This window comes from Rhinopithecus roxellana, chromosome 11 (assembly GCF_007565055.1).
Source record: "Rhinopithecus roxellana isolate Shanxi Qingling chromosome 11, ASM756505v1, whole genome shotgun sequence".
Lineage (NCBI taxonomy): Eukaryota > Metazoa > Chordata > Mammalia > Primates > Cercopithecidae > Rhinopithecus > Rhinopithecus roxellana.
In genome coordinates this window covers 73,438,569-73,454,165 of record NC_044559.1, presented here as the reverse complement: position 1 = coordinate 73,454,165, position 15,597 = coordinate 73,438,569, and the positions used below count along the sequence as shown (strand labels likewise).

General features: G+C 42.5%; 1 protein-coding gene across 3 annotated transcripts in view; it reads right to left on the bottom strand.

The window, feature by feature from the left end:
• DNMBP (dynamin binding protein) overlaps positions 1–15,597 on the bottom strand; it is a 122,808-nt gene that overhangs the window by 30,388 nt on the left and 76,823 nt on the right. For all 3 annotated transcript variants that reach the window (XM_010356081.2, XM_030941171.1, XM_030941170.1), the window contains 2 exons: positions 1,460–1,650; positions 501–600 (listed from right to left, as the gene is read on the bottom strand). In XM_010356081.2, the coding sequence (XP_010354383.2) occupies positions 501–600; positions 1,460–1,650 (291 nt within the window). The remainder of the gene's footprint in view (positions 1–500; positions 601–1,459; positions 1,651–15,597) is intronic.

Sequence of the window (15,597 nt, the reverse complement as noted above, 5' to 3'; positions counted from 1 at the left end):
AATCCTCCCACCTTGGTCTCCCAAGTAGCTGGGATTACAGAAGCCCATGACCACGCCCAGCTGTATTTTTAGTAGAGACAGGGTTTCACCATGTTGGCCAGGCTGATCTCAAACTCCTGACCTCAGGTAATCCTCTTGCCACGGCCTCCAAAGTGCTGGGATTACAGGTGTGAGCCACTGTGCCTGGCTGCATTCTGGTATTTTCTATTTTATTTTCTTGAAAAATAAATTGATCTCATGACCCAGTAATGGGCTGCAACCATGAGTGTGGAATAAACATCGTACTGTATGACATCCAAAACTTCTTCTATTGCTAACATCCTGTATTACCCCAAACTAGGATGAGACAGAAAGCAAGCAGAGGACAAGTAACCTCTGAACTAAGTACCTAAACCTGTATGTTCCCAGCGGCATAGTTACTCAGTATCAAGAAGGCCCCTTCCTAATGTGCATGAAGTTTTTTTAAAAAGCTGCTTCTGAAACAACACAGGAGCTCATACCTACAGCATCGCTGATTTCCAGAGCAGCCAATAATTGCTTCGAGACCTTAATCACCATCTGCATATTTCCAAAAAGTCCCTCAAAATCAATGTTTGGTACCTGAGAAAAGGAAACAAAACATGAAGATGCACGGAAATGAGATTAATGGTATTTCAATCATCTTAGGAACAGTTCTTCAAGAATTGTAGAAAAATTGCTGAAGGTCACTTTCTTCACTCACGTTCATGAAATTTCCAGACTAGAAATATCCATCATTATCTTTAGTGTCATCCTTTGTCCTTGATCCAACTATTCTCTGCCACCCCCATGAGCACTTTAGTATGATAATGGAACCAATTTGGTCTACAAATGCACTGGGATACAAATTCCCACCCACGCCCAACATCCCGTGGCACTGCCTAGCTGCTACAGAAGGACTTGGAAGTGAATGCTCCAAGGGTGTAAACCCAAGCCCAGCCCAGCTGGTCAAGTTACAAGCAATAAGGACTATCAACCCCGGGACACTGTTACCCTTTTCTTACTACCTCCAGCATCCAGAAAAGTCCCTAGCCTACTCACATGTTAGTAAGGGTTTCCTGGATAAACTCTACATAAACAGGTACTAGAGTCACGTAACCGCTCACCCCTAGGCTTTGTTATATCATCACTCAGCCTTCCAGCAGGGCCACGATTCAGACTCCCTGGAACTGTTTTCAGGAGCCACAGAAACAGGAGGAAGTGCAGTCCTGGAAGTGACTGCAGTGGCTGGTAGGTTAACAGTAGACTTGACAAGTGAAAGATGCTGAAGGCTTAAGTTGATGACACACGTATGTTGAGGCCCCTGATTAAGAACAGTAGCATTCACAGTCAGTTTCTACTTCAAATCAAATAAATCTGTGGTGAAACCTCCTATATCCTAACGCTTCTGGCATGGAGGACCACACTCAAGGTCAAGCTAACTCTGTCTCCCAGTTCCCACCTGTGCCTGTTGCAGGGGTACCATGATCCTCTCAATGCACATTTCCAGATCCCGAATGTAGTCTCTTTCTGTCTGAAGAAGTTCTTCTATGACCTTGGCTCTCTTCTCCAGCATCCTCTGCTCTGGATTTTCGGTAGACACAGACCCAGAAGGGGCCACCAGTGAAGACTGGGAGGAGAGAAGCGTCATTTCTAGAAGGGAAAAGAGAACTGGTTAGCAGCTTTGAGTGTAAAAGCAGGACCCTTCCACAGTTTGAGGCAAAGAGAACACATTCCTTGAGAACCAAAGGTCTCACTATTGTCAACCCTCAGGAAATCAGATCGCACATGTCAGTTGTAAATAGGGACAGCTGAAGTGCTTAGAAAGCCATCACTGCAGAGAGAACTCCAACCTGTGCAATACCATTTTGAGCATGTGTCCTAAAAAGAAGTAGCTAGCCCACTGAGTGAACAAAGAATGTCTACAAGCTCCTTGCAAAAGAGGTTTAGAGGGGTCTGACCTTATAAAGACTTGCTTTCACTTAATCAGATATAAAACATGGTCCATGATCAAAGCACCAGAAATAACAAGCTGGAAGTTCAAAATACAGATGTAGCACATTAAACAGAATATTATGGGGAGCACAAAACAATGCCAACTAAGGGTAAAATAAAAAATAACAAATTAAATTATCCATCTGAGAACTGGATAATTATAGGACCTATCATTTTCCAGTCACTGTAATGGTAGGTTAACATTAGCATATAATGAAACAGGTAAAAAAAAAAAAAAAAAAGGTTTAGATTTTCCCTATGAAAACCTTAACCAAAACTCACAAGCAGGTTTTGTTACCTCAAATGTCCTAGTAGATACAAACTTACTATAAACATGGAGCTTATCAATGGTATTTTCAAGTATAAGAATCTCTAAAATCTAAACTGCATTATTCCAAAAATAAAAACAAATATGTATCCTGTCATTAGCTTTTACAATTATCTATTACTTAGATACATAGGATGAGGGTTATTTATAAACATGGAACAGCATCTGTTCATCTGAAATGAGCATTAAACACGGTAATAAGCAACGGAAAAGAACAACAGTGAAACAATCAGTCTCTGCTTAGTCTCTATCAAATTCCTCACGATCCAATTAAACAACTACAAATTTGGTATGTAAATATACTAGTAAGTCTGAGTATAATTACAGGAATATTTTAACCCAGATTTAAGAAGCAAAAACACAAGTGTTCAAACTACTTATGGAAAGTCGGCCTTCACAGCAGATTTTATTCTCCAAAAAATTTTCCACACTGCTTTCTCTCAAAAGTCAGGAATTCTGGGACAGGTGCAGTGGCTCATGCCCATGATCCCAGCACTGTGGGAGGCCAAGGCTGGCGGATCACTTGAGGTCAAGAGTTCGAGATCAGCCTGGCCAACACGGCAAGCTCCGGTCTCTACTAAAAATACAAAAATGCTAAGCATAGTGGCACACACCTGTGATCCTAGCTACTCAGGAGGCTGAGGCATGAGAATCACTTGAACCCAGGAGGCAGAGGTTGCAGTGACATGAGATAGTGCCATTGCACTCCAGACTGGGTGACAGAGACCCTGTCTCAAAAAAAAAAAAAAAACAAAAACAAAAAACTTGAGTAATTGCAGTGTTTTAGAATACAACCCAAATTCTGGTTTCTAGATGCCATTCTCCACTAAAAGGAGGCAGGGTTCTTTGGAGAAATGGCTAATTCCAGGGCTGGGGCAGAGAAGGTATATCTGAGCCTGAAATGTGGAAGAAAGTGAAGAAGTACTCAACAACATTGTGGGGACAGGTCAAAGGGCACAGAAGCCAGCTTGAAGGGGCTCCCACTGGCCAATCTGGCACAATTTGAGTATAAATGAAAAAGCACAACAATGGATTATTTCACTGAATAAAATAATCTGTACGTTCATATTGATAACAGATAAGTAAATAAATAAAGGGGGGAGAAGAGAAAGCCCTTTCTTATGGTAGAATGTCAGCTGATAAATAAGAAGAAATAATGGAGTCAGAAAATCACCATTTTAGGCCAAGTATGGTGGCTCATGCCTATAATCCCAGCACTTTGGGAGGCCAAGGCTGGTGGATCACTTGAGCTTGGAGTTCAAGACCAGCCTGGCAACACGGTGAAACCTCATCTCCACAAAAAATACAAAAATTAGCAGGGCATGGACTGGCACACACCTACAGTCACAGCTACTCAGGAGACTGAGGTGGGAGGATGGCTTAAGCCTGGGTGGCAGAGGTTGCAGTAAGCTGAGATTGTGCCACTGCACTCTAGTCCAGGTTAAAAAAAAAAAAAAAAAAGTCCGGCCAGGTGCTATGGCTCATGCTTGTAATCCCAGCACTTTGGGAGGCTGAGGCGGATGGATCACCTGAGGTCAGAAGTTCAAGACCAGCCTGACCAACATGGTGAAACCCCATCTCTACTAAAAATACAAAAATTTGTATTTTGCCTGTATTTCCAGCTACTCAGGAGGGTGAGGCAGAGGTTGCAGTGAGCCAAGATTGCACCATTGCACTCCAGCCTGGGAGACAGAGCAAGACTCTGTCTCAAAAAAAATCCATTTTCATACAAAATACACACTGAAACTTATTAAGGGGCACGATATATGCAATGTACTCTTAGTTCATTAAAAAAAAACTGCATGTGGAGAGTGGGGATTGAGAGAGAATGAGATAAAAACAGCAAAATGTTAAATATTGGTGAATTTGTATAAAATGTATACAGGAGTTTCATTGTACTATTGCAATTTTCCGTATATTTGATATTATTCAAAACAAAATTTTAAAAACACAGAAAAGGCTCTTTCTTGAACTTTTTGGTAGCATGAATGGCAAAACTTGAAGCATAACCCTCATTTCATCAGTGTTCAATTATGATTCTAAATTCATTGTGTTACATGTAAAATTTATTTTTAATAGCCTTGTTTTAAATTTTCTTTGTCATCTCAAAGCAACAGACTCTCAATCCCAAATTTGGTCTCATTAGTGCCAAGTTGAGAATAGAAACTCATTTTAAATACAAGACTAAAAAGATCTGGAGAAGGAGAACATTTACTGAATTCCTATCACATGCCAGGTACTTTACAGATTATATCCCTGAACTCATTTTATACCCACATCAGAATTTTTAAGCAGGTATTATTACTCCCATTTAATAGGCAAGAAAATCCAGGTTTGGAGAGGCTGACAAACTTGTCTGAGGTTATATAGTGAGTAAATGGCAGTTGTGGATTTAGAACCTAAATATATTTAAATCCAAATCCTGTGTACTTAATCCTGCACCATTTGGTTTCCCCGGTCTGGAATCTCAATGAGAAAAGGTCAGGGACTTATTTGCTGCAAATCTTAAAAACTCCCTGGAAACCATTGTGTACTCTCCTGAGAATCAAAATTCTACTAATTATAGTAGTTGAAAGCACAAAGTACCAGCAAGCACTTATTCATCAATCAGAAGCCAGCCAGCCTATGGATTAGATTTTTATTTCCTTAAAATGGATAAAAACAATAACAATTCTTTTAAACTACCAGCATGCCTTCCCCTCCCCCCATGAAAATGGGGTTTATAAACTCTTGAGCAGCCTTTAAAACCCCAAACATTTTTAAAACCCCAAACTAAAAACCTCTGTGGGATGTTTTCACTAAACTGCAGTTTCCTGGACACCACCCCTGGGATTCAGATTCAGCAAATCTGGGTGGGACTGGGGTATCTGCAATTCTAATAAAACCCTAGGTGTTTCTTTTTCTCCTCTTTCTCTTCCTCTCTCTTTGAAGGAGGGGGCTGTTGCCCAGGCTGGTTTCGAACTCCTGGGGTTCTCAAGCGATCCTCCCACTTCAGCCTCCCAAGTAGCTGGGACTACAGGCATGTTGTCACTGCTCCTGGCAACCCAAGGTATTTCTGAAGATACAGGTGACCTTCAGGTGCCACAAACATTTATTAACACTCAAAGAGAGTTTTCAAAGATTAAGTCAAATTTGAAAGTCTGGCTTGAAATGACTGTTAAGTATAAAAACCTTTTCCTGGTCGGGCGCGGTGGCTTACACCTGTAATCCCAGCACTTTGGGAGGCCGAGGCAGGCGGATCACGAGGTCAGGAGATCAAGACCATCCTGGTTAACATGGTGAAACCCCATCTCTACTAAATATACAAAAACTTAGCCGGGCATGGTGGTGGGCGCCTGTAGTCCCAGCTATTAGGGAGGCTGAGGCAGGAGAATGGCGTGAACCCGGGAGGAGGACCTTGCAGTGAGCCGAGATCGCGCCACTGCACTCCAGCCTGGGCGACAGAGCGAGACTCGTCTCAAAAAATAAAATAAAATAGAAATAAAAAATACAAACTTTTTCCTTTATGCCACATATATTCTAATAAAAATATCTGCTCTAAAATTTTAGTATCTGGGCTACGCGTGGTGGCACATGCCTGTAATCCTAGCGCTTTGGGTGTCTGAGATGGTAGGATTGCTGGAGCCCAGAGTTCGAGACCAGCCTGGGCAATATAGTGAGACACCTGTCTCTAAAAAAATAAAATTTTTAGTATCTCGGACAACAAAGTGGGAGAAGGCGGCCTTTACCCTCAGCCAGCTGTGGTGGAAAAAGAAGCTTTGAATCTTGCACTTCCCCGCTATGTAGCTGGGGAGCCCTGGAAATGTCCACTTTTATCTCTTGGCCTCAATTTCCCAATCTATAAAACGAGGATAATACCACTTGCTTTGCACAGTAGTTGAGGGAGTTAAACAAGGTAATAACCCAACAAACATCAGTCCTTTTCCCACAATGGGCCCGAATATGCCATCTGCACCTGATAGATGGTAAATGCACTTGGCAAAATGTACCAAGCAGACAAGTGCCCCGTGCAGACTCTAAAATTCCACTTTTCTATGAGAACAATAAAATGTGCAGATGAGCTCTTTCTTCCTAGGATAGCTCTGCATGTGTTAAAGGAGCTGGGACTGTTGCACAAATTTACTTCTTGTGATAAAACAATTCGTTGTGGGGTTCCTTCAGTAGTTGTGGCTTACCTCCCATCCCAAGTCCTGATTCCATTCCTTCTCAAGACACCCCCAACCCTTTCCGGTTAGTACATTATCACCAGGCTCACTTCCTGAAGTTCTAAGGAAGGGAGTCATTAGCCCACGACTTTCCACAACTCCATCACACACACTTCAGAGTTAAAGAGTAGAGCCATGCACCCCTCCCTTGCCTCAGAAAGCTGGCTCTTTCTCTAATGGGGAAAATTTTGAGCTCCTGGCCAGATCACAGGTGCCCTTGAGTGGGGACGAAGAGGCTGCCTGTTCCACTTCCTTCTGTGCTGGCTCCCACACCCCAGGACCTACCTGCAGCGCCCAGAGTTGGCTGTGTGTGGAGGTGTGGGCCTCAGGGGAAACAGGCAGGGTAGAATCCTCCCGGAGCTCTGGAATGCTCCACAACCCCGTAAAATCCTTTGAATAGGGTCGGCATTTCCCTCAGGCTTCCCACATTTACATATGAATCGCGCAAGTCACCCGGGCTATCACAGCAGGGTTCGTCCTAAAGGATGGAGCTGGAACCCTAAGCGTAGTGGACTGAGAAGTGCACCAGCAGGCCCAGCAGTACCTGGGATCAACACCTGCCTTTCTATTTGGTGTCCTCTCCTAGTCCTAAAACCCTCGAAATTCCACCTCAGGAGTTTGAATCAAAGATTATTATCTCTTCCTTTTCTACCCCATGCTAAACCTTTTTGTTGTTGCTTTGGGTGGGAAATTCTTTCCCTCAAAAGGCAAGAATTCCAAAGGCCCAGCCATCTCTTGTGATAAGAGGCAAAACTGTAAAGTGGGCAGCAGTTGCCTGTTTAGTTTGCCCCTGGGCCTCTTTCTGCAGTCTTTCACCCAGAGCTTAACCAAGGGACCCCAAACATCCCCCTCCTTTAGTCAATGAACCCTAAAGCTATCATAGAGCAGATTTCAGCTGGGTGGTCCCAGGACAGCAGGAACAGGGATGGCAGGAGTGATTCACTGGAATGTCCCGCTCACATCTTCCAAACATTTACACTTAAATGAAGCAGGGGAGAAGAAAGGTGCACAACAATATGCCACAATTTTTTAAGAAAATGCATGATTTTATAAGAAAATAGAGAACAGGGAAAAGAGATGAAAGAAAGGAAAATCTGCAAAAACCCATATATATTTCTATATAAACATATAGGCTGGGCGTGGTGGCTCACGTGAGGCCTGTAATCCCAGCACCTTGGGAGGCCGGTTCTGAGGTCAGGAGTGATCAGCCTGGTCAACATGGTGAAACCCCATCTCTACTAACAATACAAAATAATTAGCCTGGTGTGGTGGCACACGCTTGTAACCCCAGCTACTTGGGAGGCTGAGGCAGGAAAATCGCTTTAACTCGGGAGGTAGAGGCTACAGTGAGCCGAGATCATGCCATTGCACTCCAGCCTGGGCAACAAGTGTGAAACTCTGTCTCAAAAAAATACATATATATATATACACACACACACACATATATATACACATACATATACACATATATACATACACACACACACACATATATAAAACATGTAAGTGTACAGAGAAAGGTCTGGAATGAAAAGACACCAAATTCATCCCAGAGTTTGTCTCAGGGAAGGACCTAGGATTTGGGGTAGAAGTTGAGATCAATGAGGACTTGAGCTTAACTGATACTTTTTAACCTCACAGGCACAAAATAATTTAAAAAAAAAAAAAAAAGGTCGGCCGGGCGCGGTGGCTCAAGCCTGTAATCCCAGCATTTTGGGAGGCCGAGACGGGCGGATCACGAGGTCAGGAGATCCAGACCATCCTGGCTAACATGGTGAAACCCCGTCTCTACTAAAAAATACAAAAAAAAAACTAGCCGGGCGAGGTTGTGGGCGCCTGTAGTCCCAGCTACTCGGGAGGCTGAGGCAGGAGAATGGCGTGAACCCGGGAGGCGGAGCTTGCAGTGAACTGAGATCCCGCCACTGCACTCCAGCCTGGGCGACAGAGCAAGACTCCGTCTCAAAAAAAAAAAAAAAAAAAAAAAGGTTTATCCCTTTAATCAAAAGAATAATCAGTGGATTATAAAGAAAATCTTATAGATTTCATAAAATCTTCACTATCAATCTTTCCCTCTAGGTTACTAGTTAAATGAATAATGAGCACAGTGGTTCATGATTGTAATTCTAGCATTCTGGGAGACAAAGGCAGGAGGATCACTTGAAACCAGGAGTTGGAGACCAGCCTGGACAACACAGTGAGACCCTCAGTCTCTACAAAACAAACAAAATTAGCTGGGCGTGGTAGCACGTGCCTGTAGTCCCAGCTACTCCGAAGGCTGAAGTGGGAGGATCACCTGACCCTGGGAGGCTGAGGTTGCAGTGAGCTGTGATAACTTCACTGCACACCAGCCTGGACAACAGAGAGAGACCCTGTGTCAAAAAGAAAAGAAAACAAACATTTATATGGCACTACATGTGTCACGCACTGTTCTAGGTATTTTACAAATATTAATTTAGCTTCATAACACCCTATTGTCCCCATTTTACTGATGAGGAAGGGAGAAAAGTTAAGTAACTGCCCCAGTAAGTAGAAGAGCTGAGATCTGAACCTACCTTGGCTCTAGAGTCTATGCTCTTGACCAACAGCTATTCTGTCTCCAGTTTTTTCCCAGGCAGGCAAACCATATGCATTCTAACCTGGAATTCCACCTTTGAGTTTTGGTAGCCATCTGGTAGCTAATAACAAAGTGGTGCAATTCTAGAGCACAATTTAACCTCATATTTAGAGCCACAGTTTGCCCACAATAAGACTGTGAACAATGATACGTTTAAGCATATTTGCACATATTAATATGATTGCATTTATAAAATGCCACCCAATATAACATAAATTATAAATCCCTTAGACACGCTGGGCACAGTGGCTCATGCCTGTAATCCTAGCACTTTGGGAAGCCAAGGCAGGCAGATCGCCTGAGGTGAGGAGTTCGAGACCAGCCTGGCCAACATGGTGAAACTCTGTCTCTACTAAAACTACAAAAATTAGTTGGGCATGGTGGCATGTGCCTGTAATCCCAGCTACCTAGGAGTCTGAGGCAGGAAAATTGCTGGAACCTGGGAGGTGGAGGCTGCGCCTCCAACCTGGGCGACAGTGAGACTCTGTCTCAAAAAATAAAAAAAAATAAGTAAATCCCTCAGACAGAATCTAATCTAGTCGTGTCATATACAGCAAATATACCACAGTATTCCAGGTAATTTATGGCAGAAATTATGTGAAATGAAGGGAAAGGCCAATTTTATCAAGTCCTTTCATTTTGAAAGTTAAAATCTAGGGCAAAGAGGGATAGGGGAGTAAATTAAAACTTTAATACTTTTTCTACTTAAAAAAAAAAAAAATCAAACCTCAATACTTTATCTACTTTGAAAAAAAAAAAAAAATCAAACCTTATAGCCCAGGAGCCCATTTTTAGGAATTTATTCTACTAAATAATTGGACAAGGGCACAAAAATACGTTCATCCAGGGATGGTTAATGTTTTAAAAAGTTTAGAAGCAACCTAAACAGAAAGAACTAAAATTTCCTCAAAAGGGTCTGGGTAGAGAGCAGTGGAGCATGCCTGTAGTCCCAGCTACTCAGGAGGCTGAGGCAGAATTGCTTAAATCCAGGAGGCAGAGGCTGCGGTGAACGAGAGCACGCCACTGTACTCCAGCCTTGGTGACAGAGTGACTCTGTCTCAATAAAAAACCAAAAAAGCAAAAGGGCCCAGGAAAATAAACTATGCCATGTCCATATAATAAAATACTCTTATAAGGCCGGGCACAGTGGCTCACACCTGTAATTCTAGAACTTTGGGAGGCCAAGGCAGTGGATCACCCGAGGTCAGGAGTTCAAGACCAGCCTGGCTAACATGGCGAAAACTCGTTTCTACTAAAAATACAAAAATTAGTTGGTTGTGGTGGCATGCGCCTATAATCCCAGCTACTCCGAAGGCTGACACAGGAGAATCACTTGAACCTGGGAGATGGAGGTTGCACTGAGCTGAGATTGCGTCAATGTACTCCAGCCTAGGCTACATCTAATGTGAATTGCTGAAAAAAGTTTATGAAAGAACTATAGTTTTGTTAAAAAGAGAAAAATATTTCAAATGCACATATTTGGAAAAAGTGTTAAAGGTGACAGAAACTGATTTTTTCCTTTCTTTTCACTTATTCCCATTTCTAGTATTTCTATGATGAATATATAATATTGCTATGACAAAGAATAATAAAGTAGAAAAAAGAACATTTGCTGTAAAACGAGAATGTTCTAACAGTCAGCCCCCAATTACCGTTAGTCCATTTCAAACGTTCTTCACCTTTTAATAATCTGAGGTTTCTTTCCTATCAATCCCTTTAAATGGATGAAGAAAATAGGGGCCGGGCGCAGTGGCTCACGCCTGCAATCCCAGCACTTTGGGAGGCCAAGGCTGGTGGATCACGAGGTCAGGAGTTCGAGACCACCCTGGCCAACATGGTGAAATGCTGTCTCTAAAAAAAAATACAAAAATTAGCTGGCACAGTGGTGCCCACCTGTAGTGTAGTCTCAACTACTCAGGAGGCTGAGGCAGGAGAATCCCTTGAACCCAGGAAGCGGAGGTTGCAGTGAGCCAAGATCACGCCACTGCACTCCAGCCTGGGCGACAGAGTAAGACTCCGTCTCAAAAAAAAAAAAAAAAAAGTAAGTAAAAAAGGAAAAGAAAACGTTGTTGAAATAATATGTAAAAAAGAAAGCAAAAACACAACTGTCTGCCTAGCAACGCATCTAGAGCAGTCTTTCTGCTGCAAACCCTGAGAGGAGGCAATTTCTCTGTACACATGCTCATCTCCTCCCCAGCCCTGCCTGGAGGAATCACAAACCCTGGTTTTCCATGTTACCACAATACTCCGGCCAGCCCACCCAACCCCCACTGCTTTTCCTCCAGCACCTACTTTACTATTTGGAGAAATTTTATCCTGCTCTGTGTAAAACTTCCAGAGCTGCAGCGCTCATAGCAGACTTCCAGGATCACCAAACTTCAGAGGTAAATCTATTACAGTTAGGTCCTAAATCTCAACAGCAAGAGGAAAAACGTTCCTGGTGGCTTTTGCTCTGTAATGCCAGTCTATTTTGGCAAGTAGCCTGAGGTAAACTCCCTGCTGGGAGAAATTCCACCTTGGAGACCTAGCTCAAAGCCTCCCTTTCCCTCTTTCATCTCCAGGTCCCAATCTAGGCAAACAGGATAACAAATGAGGATCAAGTGCCCAAATTACCGGAGTCTGCAACTTCTTATGCGGCAGGATAGTGAGTTTAATACTAGGAGTAACTCAAACGCAATTTCTGAACACTCACCAAAAACACTAAATCCTAGCGAGGTATGCTGATAAGCTTAAAACTGTGGGGTTACTATTTTTTAATATTTAGGCAGCATAAGTAAAATAACAGGGCAAAGATAATTTTTGTAAAATAATTACAGATAAGTTATCACTGTTTGATAAGCAAATTTTTAGGTTAAAAAATCTTTACATGAAAAGTTCTATTTTCTACACACACACACACACACACACACACACACACACACACTCTGATGTTCTATTTTACCAAGACTCTTGAGGCAAGATAATACTGTTCACATTTTACAAATGAGGAAACAGGCAAAGAGAAATAAAATAACTTGTTTAAGACCAAACAGTTCATAAAGCAGTATATTCAAAACTGGCCTCCCAAGCCAGTGCTCTCTATTAAACGTGAAGGCATGTTCTGGATTTTGTGTGTTACCCATAAAAGCATGGCCGTTTCCTGCATTATATTTCCATTAACACTACAGTGATGGTTCAAAATTTATTCAACTACATAACCCTCTGGCTATTTTTCTATCCTACTCTATAAAATCACTTTCTTCAGTTTATATTAATTAGGCGGTTTACTTTTATTCCTTCCACTTGCTCTCATAACATTTTATATATCGTTTACAACTATCCCACCTTCCCCCCAAAAAATCAATTGATCTAAATTATAATCGTTTAAAGTTTTAATTATAGGCTGGGTGCTGTGACTCACGCCTGTAATCCCAGCACTCTGGGAGGCCAAGGCAGGCAGATCACCTGAGGTAAGGAGTTTGAGACCAGCCTGGCCAACATGGTAAAACCCCGTCTCTACCAAAAACACAAGAATTAGCCGGGTGTGGTGGCGCACACCACCAGCTACTCGGGAGGCTAAGGCAGGAGAATTGCTTGAACCCGGGAGGCGGAGGCTACAGTGAGCCAAAATGGTGTCACGGAACTACAGCTTAGACGACAGAGGGAGGCTCCATCTGGGAGCTGGGGCAAGGATATGGAAAGCTGAAATGTCCTCTAAGCATTCTGTAGTTTCAGTCAAGTCGTTTCATCTGTTGGAACTTTAGGAATAGCAAAACAAGTGGAGTTAAACTAGATGGTCTTTAAAGTTAGTTCCATCTGAGTGAATGAATCTATTCTAACAGACAAGATATAAATTCATGAAACAAAATAATAAGACAAATAGAATAAACTTAGGTAGTTAGTGCTTAGGTTTTTTTTTTTTTTTTTTTTTTTTTGAGACGGAGTCTGGCTCTGTCGCCTAGGCTGGAGTGCTGGGGATCGCAGCTCACTGCAAGCTCCGCCTCCCGGGTTTACGCCATTCTCCTGCCTCAGCCTCCCGAGTAGCTGGGACTACAGGCGCCCACCACCTCGCCCGGCTCGTTTTTTGTATTTTTTAGTAGAGACGGGGTTTCACCACGTTAGCCAGGATGGTCTCGATCTCCTGACCTCGTGATCCGCCCGCCTCGGCCTCCCAAAGTGCTAGGATTACAGGCTTGAGCCACTGCGCCCGGCCTGTGCTTAGGTTTTATTTATTTAAAAGGGTGAACCTAATCTCTCAAAATAAGGATTACTGTATTTCCTTTTTTTTTTTTTTTTGAGATGGAGTTTTACTCTCGTTGCCCAGGCTGGAGTGCAATGGTGCGATCTCGCCTCACCGCAACCTCCGCCTCCTGGGTTCAAGGAAGTGACAGGCGGGTGGGGCAACTTGTAAAGGGGAAGGGAGGTGGGCAGATAAAACACAAAGAAGTGGCCATTTATGAGCACCTACTATGTTCCAGATATGTGATTGTTTTATTTTCCTATCTCATTATGAAACAGGTATTATCTTCACTTTACAAATTGAGAATCCGAAGTTCCAAGAGGTTACGTAATTTTTGTCAAGTTAAGGCCATTTAGTAAATGGAGCTGAGATTTGAACTCGAGGCAGACCAACTCTGATGCATGTTCCTTTGTGTAATTACACAGTGTTCCCTTGTAATATTCACGAAGGGTGATGGCGTGAGAGAGCTAACAAAAATGTTAGAATGCTGAAAGATTTCTAGTAAAGACAGAATTTGTTACAGGTCAAGGAGGATATTAGGGGTACAAAAAGCGGTGAACTAAATATGAATATACTTTCAAAAGTTAAGTCCTTAAAGATACAGAGAGCTGTAGAAATGGAAATGACACTGGGTGAAACCAAGCTGGTTTCAGAGAGATCAGAGGGCACATTACAACACTGCAGAGAGAAGGGTTTGACTCCTGTGAAGTCCAACAGAATAAACACACTTTGATTGCAGTTGGGAGGCTTAATACAATAAGGAACTAAAGATAGGAAACAAAGTTCACAGAAGGAACAGATGTGGGGGTAGGGAAGAGGAACAATACAAAAACCAATATCAAGAAGGAATTTAGAAGTTATCCAGTCCCTATCATTTCAGAAAGAAAATGCACCTAGGAAAAAATGACTAGCTGCTAAAAACCTCAGCCTCCCAACTAAAGCTGGGTTTGGTTTCATTTTTGTCTTTATAGGTGTAGGTTAAGAGCCTGTTAGGTCCAAAATGGTGCCCTGGAAATTCAAGCTAAGTCAAGCCCATGTTGGAGGACCACCAGGTAAACCACTGGCCATTCCAGGACCACAGCAGGCTTATCATTTCAGTCTGTGGTGCCTCCCAGTACAAATCTAACCAGCCAGCCCATTCTGAAGGAGACCTAGACGAGAAACTTTCCACTTACCAGGAGGGTATGGGATGGATTTTCCAGATCATTCACATTCTCTGACTAACCTTTATCCTCTGGTCACAGCCTGGACCCCAAAATTGGCCAGAACCAGAAAGGCTATTTGGCATGAAGACAACATACAGCATACACACACACGAAAGGTTTAACAGGGAGTCCAGTAATTATAAAAATAACATAGTAGAAATAAAGTTCACTTATGAGAACTGAAGAAGAAAAGACATAATGGCAAGAAAGAAATAATCTCTACATGATAAAAGACTCCTAATATTCTCATTTCACAGATAATGTAGTTAAGGCTCAGTGACATGAAGTGATTTGAAAGCTAGAAATAATCTTCTGGCTTCTACAAGAGTGTCAGTACTCATCATTCACTTAAGATTCCTGAATGTCAAAGAGTGAACAATCGATAAAACAAGTCAGGGCTACTCTGGGCACACTGCCTATGGGGTAGCCCTGCTCTGAAAGGAGCAGTAAAAAAAATATTAAAACTAAAATTAAGGCCTGGCAATGGTGGCTAACGCTTGTAATCCCAGCACTTTGAGAAGCAGAGGTAGGTGGTTCGCTTGAGCCCAGGAGTTCAAGACCAGCCTGGGCAACATGATGAAACCCTGCCCCTACAAAAAAATAAAAAATTAGCCGGGCATGGTGGCATGTGCCCATAGTCCCAGCTACTCAGGAGGCTGAAGTGGGAGGATGTCTTGAGCCCAGGAGGTTGAGGCTGCAGTGAGCCATGACCATGCCACTGTTCTCCAGCCTGGGGGACAGAATGAGATCTTGTTTAAAAAAAATAAATAAATAAAAATAAAGTCAAGTCTTCTTTTCCATTAATGTCCAAAGAAGTGCAGGGACTGAGAGAGAAAAAAAACACGCCAGGAAAATGAATTTCAGCTTGACATCCTGATAATAAACTTGCTGCCCCCACAAGATGAACAAAAACATGAAAGTAAGAAAGGAAAGACTCTTGAGATTAGAGACAACTGAAAAAAACAAGAAGAGTAAATAAAAGCTCCCATGAGAGCGCTGTCCAAATGTTGCATATTTTTAGCACTGTATATACT